Raw genomic sequence first — 15,499 nt, 5'->3', positions numbered from 1 at the left:
TCGTCGCAGGACAGCCGAGAGTAGCGAAAGCGAAGGAAAAGAACCGTGTAACGGGAATCGAGGTACCATCGCGATAATTCCCGAGTCGTAAGATTTGTAAAATAACGACTTGTAACATTATTCAATAAATAGTAAAGAGCGCTATTAACCACCGGGCAAGAAAGCGAAAATTTTGTTAGTGCGTGAAAGTGCGTAACAAAGGCCAAGAAAGTGGTGTAAATAGTTGTTCTGTAATTTAAGAAATAAAGAAATTGTTTAAACGGAAGTGATCTGGTGGTCAATCGATTTCCTATCCGGAATTAGCGCAGTTGTCCAAACAGTGCCGGATGATTGGCCGAGGCAGCGCGTCGAAACGGAAANGAAATTAAGACACCGGAGGCACGAGTGGCTGTGAATCACCATTAAGGCGGAGACGTCCATTGGGCAGCCGACGAATCAGCGACAATCTCGCCGCGTCCGGACGAGGTAGCCGATTCGTCAGATTATTATCAACCGAACTAAGGTATTATTGACCTGAGGTTCAAGGTAAGTATCCATGTATCACATTAATACGAGCTGATAATAGGATTCAAACAATCGACAGTCGAAAAGGCGAGTCGCATCGTGAAAGAATTCAAGCAAAAAGTTGAAAGTGGTGATAGTGAAAAGCGGTACGTAATTAAGCATATTCAATTAACATTAAAAACCTTGTCGGTGAAAGGGAATAAACCGTCTGGCGACCGTGAAAAAGATAGGACAGTGAGGTAGGAAGTGCAGCAGCATACGAGCGGAAAGTGCAGTTCCGGTCACATTGTAGAACAGGCCTAACAGAAACTCTTAAGCCTGTTCTACATTGATCGCAAGCGCAAACGCAAGGAACAGGTCTGGTAGAATTGACTAATCGTATTGATCAAATCAGCCAATTGACCAGCGTGATTGGTCAATTCTATGAGATCTATACCTTGCGTTTGCGCTTGCGATCAATGTAGAACGAGCTTTATGGCCGTGGCCGCTCTCAGGCTTCTCTTTGCTACAATCTAGACCCTTGCGCCGCCGTGTTACGCCGCCGCCGCCGATAAATTATCATCCGCCGATTCCGCCGCCGCTGAAAGAGAAAATTTTCGGCGAATCCGCCGCCACCACACTAATTTACCTCAAACGCCGCCGCCGATATAAAATAAAACGGCGCATGGGTCTAGTCTGCACGCTCTTTCGCAGATATTTATTAACCGACAAGATCTCGGTAATTATTACAAATCTCGCAAAGTGGTAAGAGACTTTTTGACTCAATATAACCCTCTCTACCTGCCCACGAGAGATTGTACAGCAATAACGGGACACCTTGTATACCGATGTATTTAAAAAAAAACATAGCCGCACAGTTAATTGCAGCTAACAAATACATTCGCGCATCTCCTCAAGTACATTATCAGAAAAGTAAAAGTATGTGGCATCTTATGTAAAAATCATTAAATTATCATAAATTATTATGATAAATTCCATAACTTAATTTGTAAAGTATATGTTGTATATCTTTGCACTTTCTTTTTCGACCTACAATCGATTTTTATTCCATTCTTGAATCGGCATTTCTTGCTATCATTCCTATATCGTGATGTCACTCATTCTTCTTACGTTCATCTTGTTGCATTTGCTCTTCTTAACGCTGTCCTTTTCTTCTTGCATTTGCGAAAATTTTGTTGCGCTCTTTAAACTCTTTTCGTTATTTTTATCGATGTTTTTAATCTACTACCACCTTTCTCGAATGCTTCCGGATGTTTTCTCGTTTTTCTTCCTCGCGACATTGTTGTCATTGAACACGCACGTTTTCCTCCGTCTCGACACATTTTTCAGGAACTTATTCATTATAATTCTGTCGGAAGCGTACTCGACTTCATTTTGCCACTCGTTCTTCTCTTTGCTCGCCAAGAAACAAGAGAGAAAGAATTCTTATTTCTGTTTTTCTTGAAAATCAAATTTCTATATTTTATCATAAAATTAGTTCTAAATAAATTTGCACAATTCTTGCTGCGTCCGATTTAAGCATTCTCCACAGAGATATCTTCTTCTTCTTCCTGCCAATCGATCTCTTCGAGATTGGAGCTCGTTAAGTGCTCAAAGCTGACGAATCTCTCAAAACTTCCGGAATAATTTAAATTTGCTAGTTGATCAAAACTTGCTGAACGACTGAAATACAGTTCAAAAGTTGACCGTTTTTCCATGTTAATTTGATTTCTTGATTTTTCACTATCAGAAGTGGACATTTCTGAGAAAATCGATCTCAATCGGATCCTCCTGCAGTTCGGAATTTTCTTGCCATCGATTCTTCTGTTCTTTTTAATTCCACCAAAAGTCTGAAACTTTAATTCTGCAAATTCCGGAAGATGCTTAATAAGTTGATCTCCCGACGCCAACTCGTCCTCAAAATCGTCCACATTTTTCGTCTGCGTCGATCAGATTCTGATGCCGCCGAATGTGTTATATTTATATCCTCCTATAGTCCAGAATTTTTTGCCGATTGACGATATTTGCTTGTTGCCATAAGAATCGGTTTCTTCTATCTGATACAATTGCCGCCAACGTTTTTGATCGCTGTTTTCCAAATATCGCGAGCTAATCGAATACATTCCAGAATTTTCATCACCTAGACTGCGATTGCCTAGTAACTCCACTTGGTTATCATATCGCGGAACTATCTGTTTTTTGGCTTTGTGATCGACACTTTCGTCATCCGAAAGTCGATTCCAATCGGTCGACATTAATTTCCGTATTTTCGTGCCGATTTTCACACTTTTCAACAAAACATAATTATCTTCTATCTCTTCAAAGATTGTTCCTATATTCAATTCAATAGAAATTTCGGACTTTCGATCTTTTGTCGCGTCTTCAATTACGTTTGCAGTAAGACTCCTGACTTGCTCCATGTCGTTGTCATTTTCGCAGCGCGATTGAGCAATTGCGGTCGTTTGCGCGGGCTTCAGGTACAGTAGAGGATTGATCGCAAAGTGTGCACTGGCGCATGGATCGCGACAGCATTGCCGAGAAAGACTGCCACGCAGCGATGCGCTTTCGAATCGCTTAAGCTCGTGATGACTCACCTGTTGTTCGTGTTGCTGCTCATCGCTTGACCATTGGGACAGTGAGATGTTTGGTCTACTCGACACCGAGGACGTTGCCAATTTGGCCCACTCCTCTCGTTCTTTGCTAGCCGACTTGGACTGATTGATGTAGTAATCTCTTTCAAATCTATAATTAAAATGGAAAAAAATATATGTATGTCATTTAAGAAAATTATCTTCACAAATTCTTGACTGAGATTTCTTATGTTTATGTGTTTCACTTGATTGATTATTATTATATTATTGAAACAATTAATTGTACCGTTTGATGTCCAAACGCTCGGGTAGCAGAAGTGCGTCCAAATTCACCTCGTTCAGCTTTGTTAATTTATAATGGACACTGAATAAAGCAAAAAATCAAAAGTTGAAAGCTTGAATAAGATATTCTCGAGGTGTTTCACATGATTCTTACCTCGGAATTTCGGAATTTCTCGAATACTGCCGTTCTAAACATCGCTTTCGAATGCTCTCCTCGCTGTAAGGATTATTTTCAATCGGTGGCGCATTTTCCCACTTTTTGTGCTCGCGTTCCGCTATCGTCCCTGTTTGAATAGATTCATTAATACATACATGATACAAATATGTTCATTTAGATATGTTTGCGATACAGATATGTTTATTACGATACATGAGAATTTCATTATATTTTGCAAAATTTACGAACGTAATCAATTTGCGCAACGTTTGTAGATATACATATTTTGTATAAATAATAGTGCGTCAGAAAATTCGATAAAAAAAACGTTCGACTACATCTTTTTATCTTAGAGATAAATATTATTACAAAAATTACCTGGTCGTGGTGGAGTGCTTAATTGATCGTTTTCAGATTTTATATGATTCTCCTTGATTGTTGCATAAGATAATTGGATATGGGCTTTCGAGTATTTGCTGTCGATAAATATTGAAAAAAAACTTACAAAAGATGCTTTTACATGTCGTGTTACAAAACGATAGAAAGAATTATAGCAAATGATATATAAATAAATTATGTAGCATAAAATACGAAAGAGTAATGGCAAATTTTGCCCATTTTTTGGACTTCGAATTTCAAACTTTTTTTCATGGCAAATAGTACTAGTAAACGAAACATTAATTCCCGTAAAATTTCAAAATGAGCATAGGCATGGTTCCGAAGATACAAGGAGATGAAAGTGATGATTTTCAGTCAAGGTGTATTGCATAAGGAAGAATGCGTGACTGAAGTTTATGTAATATTGAGGGTATATTCTGTCGAATAGATTCATTGTTCAGAGATTGATCTACTATTTACCGTTATTTCATTTATGAGGGTGGGGAGTGGCTTATAAAGATAAACTCCTGAAAATACATTCCCTATTAATCACTAACCAAGTCTTTGAAGCAATTCAATTACCGAGGAAATACTCAAATTGAAAGAATCTCGCTACATGATGCATTCACAAGTTCTTTCGCAATTGAACTTTACTATCATATGAAGTAGATTCCATGATGGGAATTAATTAGCAGGGGAATAATGAGCCATGGCAGGATGTTGTGCCGTAGAAAAAAAAAAGCATACCTAATTCACCATTCTCAGTAACTAACAGTTTTCATTTATACAATACAATCACTGGAATGGAGTTGGACAAAACTTATACCATTTGCTCATTAGACGTAATATCTATGTTCACAAATATACCCATTGAACTTGCTCTAGACAGCATAGCAAATAGATGGAGATTCATTAAATTGAATACAAAAATTAATAAACAAGAATTTATAATGNCCGTCCAGTTTGTTTTGTCTTCAACATATTTTACATTCAACAACCAGATTTATAAGCAGACTTTTGGCACCCCCATGGGTTCACCAAAGTCGCCTATCATTGCTGACATCACCCTGCAAGATTTAGAACTTAAAGCATTAGACACATTGAAATTTAATATACCACTTTATTACAGATATGTTGACGACATAATAATTTCTATACCGAAAGACAAATTGGACGAAGTAATGAGCACGTTCAACTCCATTAACGATAGATTACAGTTCACAATCGAATCACAAATAAACAATGTTCTCAATTTTCTCGAAGTTAGCATTATAATAAATAAAAATAATTTGGTTTGTAACTGGTATCACAAACAAACTTTTTCTGGTAGATATGTTAATTATTATTCACACAATCCAATCAATCAAAAAATAACAACAATTTATTCATTAGTTGATAGAGCAATATTACTGTCACATCCAAAGTTCCACAAACAGAATCTACAACAATGGTATTAACATTTTAATTAACAATAATTATCCCATACAACTAATTTTCGAGAAAATAAATAAAAGACTGAGAACGTTGTTTTTAACTAAACTAAACAATCACAAGATAAACAATACCGATACAAATGATAACAACATAGAAAAACTGTTTTATTTTGTCATGCCATTTATAGACAATAACAATAAATTCAAAATTAATAACACGACATTCAAACCAGCCTACAGAAATTTAAACCAATTGTCTAAGTTCATAAAAACCCACAAAGACATTATACCCCAACAAAAGAATAAAAATGTTGTATATCGCATCGCATGTGAGCAATGCGATGCAAGCTACGTTGGACAAACAAAAAGACAATTATTCACTCGACTTAACAAACACTATAATTATATTAAGAAAGAACAAACAGAAACTTCCGTCTTAGCAAAACATGTAATAGAAACGGGGCATAAATTTAATTTTGAATTAACAAGAATACTAGACAATGAAAAAAATTATTTTAAAAGATTAACTTCAGAAATGATATATGTAAAAAAGCAGAAGAAGAGTTTGAATCTAATGAAAGACACAGAACTATTAAATGATATATATTTACCGATCATATATATTGATAAATGTGAATACTAACACACTCATAGATGGAGCGTTGTCGCATTTCCGATTCAAACTCCTTAGTCTGTTACAAAATACACGACAAACATGACTCATTTATTTTCTGTAATTGTTTAAGTGTTTTGAATTTTGTAATGTTGAGTTATACTGACAAATTTGACAACTCTATAATTAACGGTATGTTGTAATTGTTAATCCAGTATTATATAACTGATTGTAAAATAATTTAAGATTGTAAAATAATTTTAGATTGATAAGGACTTAAAAAATAAAGTCGAAACGTCTCAATTACATTTTTTAATTTTTCTACGGCACAACATCCTGCCATGACTCATTATTGCCCTGCTAATTAATTCTATTTATTGTAGTTACCAAAAGGAGCCGGAGGTCACACCTCATTTATCACTTATTTAGATTCCATGAATTTATCTATATACTATTTTAACTTAATCTATTCTATTCTATTTATTCTTATTTCTAATCTATTCTAATCTATTCTATTTTAACTTAATCTATTCTATTTTATTTAACTATTCTTGTTTCTTTGTTCTCCATTTTCTTGTTGATTGCTGAAGTGAGTTTCTTGTTACTTTTCTTTTGTTTTATCCCAATTTTTCCTACATTCTCTTCTCTTCAGATATATTTTTTTAATATCTTGACGATTGTTGATTCTTCAATAAAGCAATGCCTTTTACTAAATGTTTAGGCTGTAATGATAAAAAAAGATCGAAGAATGATAAGTCTTTTCCCAATCTGTGAGAGGCAAGGGGACTTATATTAAAAAAGCACCTCAATCTGTAAGAAACAAGGTGACTCACAGTAGAAAAGCATTCAGATCCGTGAGAGGCGGTGTCAAGTGTCATTTCAACTCCATCTATCTCGGAGAATTTTCATGCTAGTCGAAAACTAAAATTATATTTGAATCTGGCGTAAAACAATCCATAAAAAACAATATGTTTCACTTTGTTATATATATATATTTTATTTTTTAATATGGACACTTAAAAAGTTTCGTGTACTTTCATGGATTATAAAAAACTACTATTTTCACTTCTTCATATCTCCGGAACCGTGCTTATCTTAAAATTTCTCTGAGATTAATGTTCCATCATATAGTGTTATTCGGCATAAAAAAAAGTTTGAAATTCGAGGTCCAAAAAATGAACAAAAGAACAGGTCTTTTTGCCATCACTCTTTATGTAATGCCGAGTGAGTAAAACAAACTATCGAAGAAACAAACTATCATTTTTATCTCTTATTATTGATTTTGATGTCCGAGCAAAGTCTTTATTCATTTACTTGAAAATTATACATAGACAAAAATAAAAAATTGAAGTTTCAAAATTAGATCAGAAAACAGAAACTTTAATATATATAAAATTCAATATATTTTTAATAAAAGTAATTTACAGAATTCTTACGGCTCTTTCACGGTTAAATTGTTTTCCTCGTTTTCTGGTTTGCCGTGCTGCGTGCATGCGATTTGTTTTGTATTGTCAGATGTTTCGCTCTTTTCAGAGCAAATCTCGACTTTCGTCAAACTGTCCAAGTGCCTCTGGATTGCCGTGTCGTAGTGCTCAGTGTATTCGCTTTCTCGCTGCTCTTCGTTTTCTTCCATGATATTTTCCATTCGATCGTTCTTCTCGCTTAAGTTTTCAAAATCTATATTTTTTACGTCATTCACGGAACTTTTGATCTCGATTGTTTTTGTATCGCATTCCGTATCTTTAAACTTCTCTTTGGCTTTTTCTTCTTTTACTATAGTTATCAATAAAGAACCTTTGTTTCGTTTTCTTTCGTTCTCCTCATCTTTAACTGTTTTCTCTTCCAAGATTTCTAATGTTTTATCCTTGTCGTCTTTCTTTCTCTTCTCACAGACACTTTCGATCTTTTCTATGTTTGTATTCGTATGACAAGTAACAACTTCCTTATCAAATTGAGTTTCAATACTTGGTACTTCCTGATTTACTTCCGCGTTACATTCGGAAGTCTCGGGAATCTTAGGAATTACGTTGTTAATCGCCTCCAGGAGTTCCTTCTCGATCTCCTCGTCGGATCTCGTGGATGAACATTCGGACAAGTCGGACGTATCTTCGGCATCTCTATCGCCAATCAGCGCTTTGTAATCCGCACTAGAACTTGGCACCAACATAATTACCGGATCCGATTGCGATTCGGAAGTTCTTTTTTTCTGGAACAACCAATTGTCCTTCCAGGATTCGACAGACAAGACCAAATTCATCGTGTGATCAGCAACACGTCTCGTTTTGATCCGCGAATAGTTGTCTAAAGATTCAGATGACGATGACGGCGAAGACGAGTTTTGCGGAGCTATTTCGAATGTCGAAAAATATTTCATGAACAATTATTTTATCATTTTTTAATAGAAATTATCACTTGTTTTATAAAAATTTTTTTCCATACTTATTTCAATTTTACGACTTTTTTGTGTGTAAATCAATTAACTTTAATTATATAAGTGATTTCTTGTGTGTATAGTATTTGAACATGTAAATAATTTTTGCCTGTGAAAAAGTCAAAGTACTCACGGTCAATGATATCCATTCCGAATTCCGGAAACGGAACACATTGAGTACATCCAAATTCGTTGTTACCTCGAAGTTTATTGTCTGACGTAATCGTGGTCACCTCTTCTATTCGTTCCTCTATCTACGAGTAAAATTTAATTCTGATATTTTTAATATCTTAATGTACGCAATTTACGCAAGAATACGTTATCGCTGTAATTGGCGTACCATAAAAGACATAAAGTCGCAATCATCTTTGTTTTTTCCGGCCATTAAAGCGCCATTGTCGTTGCTGCACTCGAGATGGCAGAATGCGTGATTCGTTGCTTCTTCCTCAAAACTGTGCTCGGCTGAAGAAAAAAAACATTGTCATTATGAGTCTCGACATTCCGCGCACGATAATACTTCAACTTTACGCACTTGTGGTACATTTTGCCTTTGGCAAATCTATGTTACATAAAATGTTGCTGTTGCCGTCGACGCGCTGTTCTCTCTGACATTTCTCGATAATCTAAAACGCAGATGAATTTGTAATTATGTTTAATTGGAATGTATAGTGTGCATTTCAAGGTAGTACTTGCACGAAATGATTTTCTTAAATGTTATACTATTGTCTGTGTCTAAAAAAGCTAGCGTAAATGAGCGTGGGTAAGCTGGAGGTGGCAGATCTGTGTGTGGGGCAGTTATGCAGATATATATATATATATACATATAAAAGCCTGTATGTAACAGAACACACTTTTATTAATAAAGAGAAATATAAATTTATACGGTTGTTTAATATAACAACACACGTAAATATAACATGGTGTCAGAAGTGGTTCTCCGTGTCTAACAGAACAAGGATTCCACGAACAAACATACAGTGCAGAGCACCATATTGTGCACCGTGAGGAGAAATAGTTCTCTTTCGGCCGCCTCCTACTACCACGCGTCAGCGGCCCGAGATTTAATCCATATATCGGCACGGTTACCGATGATACATACCGACGCGGTTACCAATAATACCGACAGGCATATGTTATCATAAAACTATCGTGAACATCGAAAAGATTAACTCTACATTGAAAGTGACTTCAATAATTTATATCAAATATTTATTTATTTAATTATTACGTGGTATAATTTTACGTGATATAAGAAACTTACTTACGGTAAGTGTAAGAAAATAAAATATATTTAAGTAAGAGAGTAAAAAACCATGACAATAGATACATGTCATAGTGATTATTAAAATATTTTTAAACATTATTTAAATATTAAGAATAAAAATTCAAACACTATACTAGATTTGTATAATTAGCGTTAAATTTTCTTTAAAACATCAAAAATAAAAACTAGTAAGGCATATTATAATGTTTATATATAAATATATAATATATACATATATAATATATACATATATAGTTGAATGTGTATTTAAAAATTTAACAAAATAATGATACTAACAAATAATGTGTGTGTGTATGAAAAGATAAGAAGAATGACACAAACAATTATTTTATATAATTTTGAAGCAGTTACGCTAGATTTTATTTTATAGGGTTGCGCTCACAAAACTGTTCTTCTGTCAAAGATATATTTATGATTCTGACAAAAAATGTTTAATGGTAATACTGGACTAATACGTAACAGCCAGCTTATTTTGTTTGATAACATGTTGCAATCTAGTATCAATTAAGCCGTTTGTTGAAAAATTTTGAATATTGCTTTGAAGCTCTTCATACTTAAAAGTATACTACCATGATAAAAAAATAACCGGAATTTTTAATTTAAACCTCGCGGGCTTATTGATTTAGAATTCTGTTGTTTGTGTCACGTTGGCAGCACTGTTACGGACACCCATGCCAAGCTTCTGCTTATCAGCTGTTCATTTACCTTTATGACAGTGATTTCTTTACATCAAGTTTTTACGTCGCGGCGATTTTTACAATGGATTCAAAACTTGAACAACGTTCCTGCATTAAATTTTGCTATAAAAATGAAATTAAGTATTCCGACACATTAAAAATGTTACAAAAGTGTTATGGTGACGATACTCTATCGAAAACACAGGTGTACCAGTGGTATGAACGCTTTAAAAGTGGTCGTGAGGCTGTTGAGGACGATGCTCGTCCTGGGAGGCCATCGACATCGAAAACTAATGAAAACGTCGATGAAATCCGACAATTGTTGATCGAAAATCGCAAATTGACGATAAGGGAGATAGCTGAGACCACCAACATATCATTCGGATCCGTTCAGAGCATTTTGCGTGAGGATTTGGGTCTGAGGCGAGTCACTGCGAGATTGGTGCCAAAAGAACTGAATTTCGTGCAACAATTCTCGTGAGTTTCTCGTCAAAAACAACACCAATACCATTCAACAACCGCCCAATTCACCTGATCTGGCACCATGTGACTTTTTCCTATTCGATCGACTCAAACCACTACGAGAAACTTGTTTTGAGAGTGTGGATGCAATAAAGCTAAAATCGCTGGAGGCATTAATGGCTATACCAAAAACCGACTTCCAGAAAAGCTTCGAGGGGTGGATCAAACGCTGGCACAAGTGCATCGCAGCCGACGGGGACTACTTTAAAGGGGACAACTTGAATTTTGAAGAATAAACATGTACTTTTCTTTTTATGAATAAATTCCGGTTATTTTTTGATCATGGTAGTATTATAGTCTTCTGGAAAATAGAGTATGTATTAAAATTGGAGCTGTCGCAAAGCCATTAAAATCGCGACAGGCGCGGCGCGCTTTGATCTTGCGCCACGAATACCGCAAAGAAAAATGATTACCGATAAAGATAAAAAATCGGTCAATACTAGACTGCAACAAGTCGACCAAAATGGTTATTGGGCCGACTATTAAGTCAAAGGTTTAGAAACGGTTATTTCCAGAATCCCACATTTATTTAACAAAAAGAATATCTCTCACGTTTATCGGAACTACGCTTAACGGCTCTTTTCAGAGCCACAAAAAATATTTTACAAAGTCACATTAAACGGTTCTTGTCAGAACTATAAATATATATTTTACAGAAGAACATTTCTGAGCGCAAACCTATAAAATAAAATCTCGCGTAACTGCTTCAAAATTATATAAAATAATTGTTTGTGTCATTCTTCTTATCTTTTCATACACACACACATTATTTGTTAGTATCATTATTTTGTTAAATTTTTAAATACACATACAAAACTATATATGTATATATTATATATTTATATATAAACATTATAATATTGCCTTACTAGTTTTTATTTTTGATGTTTTAAAGAAAATTTAACGCTAATTATACAAATTAATTAATAGGCCGATACGAGCACTAAAATACAGGATGACAGCGTATAAACAAAAGTCTTTATTCAAAAAAGACAAAAAAACAAACGTTTCAGTCCACAATTTTGGACCTTCCTCAGTGTAATAATTGTTACATCTAACCTAATTATACAAATCTAGTATAGTGTTTGATTTTTTATTCTTAATATTTAAATAATGTTTAAAAATATTTTAATAATCACTATGACATGTATCTATTGTCATGGTTTTTTACTCTCTTACTTAAATATATTTTACTTTTTTACACTTACCGTAAGTAAGTTTCTTATATCACGTAAAATTATACCACGTAATAATTAAATAAATAAATATTTGATATAAATTATTGAAGTCACTTTCAATGTAGAGTTAATCTTTTCAATGTTTACAATAGTTTTATGATAACATATACCTATCGGTATTATTGGTAACCGCGTCGGTATGTATCATTGGTAACCGTGCCGATATATGGATTAAATCTCGGGCCGCTGACGCCTGGTAGTAGGAGGCGGCCGGAAGAGAACTACTTCTCCTTACGGTGCACGATATAGTGCTCCGTACTGTACATAAAACAGTGATTATACAGTTAATCAGGTTTGAGGTTAAGAGTCGAAGTCATGGAATCTCTAGCGCAATTATTAGAAATTCAGAATAAACAGATTGCGCAAATACAACAGGATTATCTCCAAGCGGCTGCTAACAATGCTGCGATCTTTGATACAATTGGAAAAAATTTCAGGGAACTAAACGATCAGCTGAAGCAAGCTAGACTATAATAAGTATCTAGTTTAGATGTAAGTAGTTTCCAAAGTTTCCGGAATTCACAAATCATACAAAGTATACCTTGGCCACAACCTCTAGTAGATGCGGGTGATATTACAGAAAATTTCGAACATTTTAAACACAAAGTTGGATTACATATTGTGCCGCAACAGATATTGATAAATGGGAGGATACTCAGAAAGTACAGAAAATTAACATTCTGTTATCAGTTATAGGTGATAAAGCTAAAAAGAAATAAAGTGAAGAAAAGAGGCGTGACCTCAGGTTCTCATTTAAAATTCAAGTGATTCAATAAACGGCCATAAAGAGCTCTCTTATAGAAATTTAAATTAGGTGTCTAAATTTATTAAAACACATAAAGATTTAGTACCTTCAAATAAACAAAGAAATGTTGTTTATTGCATTTCATGTCAACAATGCAATTCATCCTATGTTGGTCAAACCAAACATCAATTGAAAACTCGTATTAGTGAACATATAAATTGTGTTAAGAATGGACGAATTGATACATCGGTTATAGCAAAACACACAGTGTTGAGACTGGGCATAATTTTGGTTGGAAGTCAGTTAGAATTTTAGACATTGAACAGAACTATTTTAAACGACAAACATCTAAAATGTTATTTATTAAAAAACAAGTAAGTGGTTTGAATTTAATGAGAGACACTGAGTCTTTACATGACACATACATCCCTGTTCTTGATCAAGTTCAATTTTAAAATGTAGAGGGCCTCTTTTCACTTGTTGTTTTTGATGTTCTGTTCTTTGATTCAGTATCGATCTGATAGTTGTACAATAATGTCTGCACTCGATACTCGTCATGCTGATTGATAGACCGTTGACTACATTTATAATTTTTTTATTGTAATACATCATTCACTGATTTATTGGGTATGTCTATGTTTTTTGCTTGTTAATTGCATTGTTTAATTACAACATGAATTTGTTTATAAAGGTTATATGTTTTGTTAATTTCAATAGAATCGATTGAAAAGGACTTAAAATATAGTCGAAACGTCTCGAAACTGACAAGAGTCTAATTATTTCAAGCATAACACCCTGCACTGGCTCTTTATGGCCGTTTATTGAATCACTTAAAAAGAAATACTCCAACTTCCATCTCGCTGAAACCGATAAGACTAGCGTTGAGAATATATTCCACATAATCAAAAGAAGCCTGGTTTCTGATCGAAATTTGTTATATAACAGATATATCTTTCACACCTGCAACCAATCTGAAAATGAAAGTTTTAACGACTATTTTTTGAGACTAAAAAAAATCGTAGATGTCTGCAAGTACAACATAAATGTAACATCTGAGACGATGCTACGTAAATAGGTTATTTTTTGGAATAAAGGATACAAATCTAAAAAAGAAATTCTTACATGAAGATCCAGATAGCTCACACTAGAGAAATTAAGACTAGAATGTAAGACTAGTGAGCTTACTGAAAAAAGATTTAAGGTAATAAACTCTGAAGAAAAAACAGTCAATACGATTGAAACAAAGACCTACGATAACAATTGTTTGAGTAAATATGAATTTAAGAAAGAGCTTTGTCCGGCTTGAGGCAAAGTATGCTCGAGTTGCCAAGCAAAAAATCATTTTGCAAAAGCTTGTAGGAAAAGAGAAACAAATCGAGATACACTAACAAGAAGTAACAAAAAGAGTACCAATAAGGCAGTTAAGGAAATTAAGAAAACTTCGGAAAGTGAATCGAAAAGAGACGACGACGGTCACCTGAAGATCTATGAGATAAGTAAACACAGTAGTGACAGAAAAAAAGGTAGAATCGAACTGAAGCTTAAAATAGGAGGAAAATGGCAACTAATAACATGCGATCTAGATACATGTTCAGACGCTAACGTCTTGGGGATAAATAGTTATTGTGAATTGACGGGAGAAAGTCAACCACAGCTTAGAGCTATTACAAGCCGATTGAAAAGCTTCGGTGGACAGCACATTAGAATATTAGGCGAGGGTGACATTTTATGCAAACATAAAAAATGTACTTACTGCCTTGTTTTTCAGATTGTAGATGTAGACCACGAACCACTACTGTCCGAAAAAGCATGTTTGGCATTATAGGACTCGTGAGGTATTGTTTCAAAATAGGACAAGATAATGAAGATTTGAACTTACAAGATGAGATTGTTCTAAAAGGAAGGAATGAAGCAGAAAACATTATACGTCGGTTTTCTAAAGTTTTTCAGGGCTATAGTCGATTTCAAGGAGAAGTTATGCTGGAATTGGATGAAACAGTTACACTGGTTATCCAACCTGCACGTCGTGTACCGATTACTTTAAGAAGTAATCTAAGAAAAGAACTAAGTAAACTAGAGAAAGATGGAATAATTAAACAAGAAAAAAAACACACTGATTGGGTTAGTAATATATTTATTGTAAAGAAGAAGGACAAGTCGCTAAGAATTTTTCTGGATCCAATACCTCCAAACACAACACTAAAACGACCTCGTTTGCAGTTTCCTACGCTCGAAGAGATTCTACCTGAGTTAGGTAAAGCACGAGTATTTTCTACTTTTGATGCTAAAAAAGGCTTCTGGCAGCTTCAAAACTGAATGAAAAAAGTAGCAAACTAACGAAACGACTTTCTGGACGTCATTTGGAAGATACAGATGGCTCAGGTTACCCTTTGGTATCTTTTTAACACCCGAAATATTCACCCAGAAAATGCAGGAAATAACACAGGGAATTTGAAAGGAATAGAAATTCTTGTAGATGACATTCTTTTATATAGCTGTGGAGACACTATCAGCGAGGCAATGGAAGATCATAATAGAAATTTAGAACGCCTACTCATTCGGTTAGACGAGCACAATTGTAGACTAAATAAGGACAAACTCCACTTATGCCAAAGGTCAGTAAAGTATTTTGGACACATTCTAACATGTAAGGGAGTGAAGCCA

At 34.5% G+C, this 15,499-nt stretch overlaps 1 protein-coding gene across 1 annotated transcript; it reads right to left on the bottom strand.

Annotated features, from left to right (window-relative positions):
- Nucleotides 1-1,317: 1,317 nt before the first annotated feature.
- On the bottom strand, nt 1,318-9,359 carry LOC109862335. Its single transcript, XM_020442362.1, has 9 exons — nt 9,345-9,359; nt 8,901-8,991; nt 8,709-8,830; nt 8,502-8,622; nt 7,374-8,283; nt 3,892-3,989; nt 3,511-3,640; nt 3,361-3,438; nt 1,318-3,225 (listed from the first exon to the last, which is right to left on the bottom strand). Exons 1-9 carry the CDS (start codon nt 9,357-9,359, stop codon nt 2,433-2,435), a joined length of 2,358 nt encoding a protein of 785 aa, XP_020297951.1. The 3' UTR covers nt 1,318-2,432.
- Nucleotides 9,360-15,499: the final 6,140 nt, after the last annotated feature.

Source organism: Pseudomyrmex gracilis, unplaced genomic scaffold (genome assembly GCF_002006095.1).
Source record: "Pseudomyrmex gracilis isolate BER0280 unplaced genomic scaffold, ASM200609v1 scaffold_1638, whole genome shotgun sequence".
Lineage (NCBI taxonomy): Eukaryota > Metazoa > Arthropoda > Insecta > Hymenoptera > Formicidae > Pseudomyrmex > Pseudomyrmex gracilis.
The sequence above is the reverse complement of the archived record's forward strand: the minus strand, read 5'-3'. Positions and strand labels throughout refer to the sequence as shown.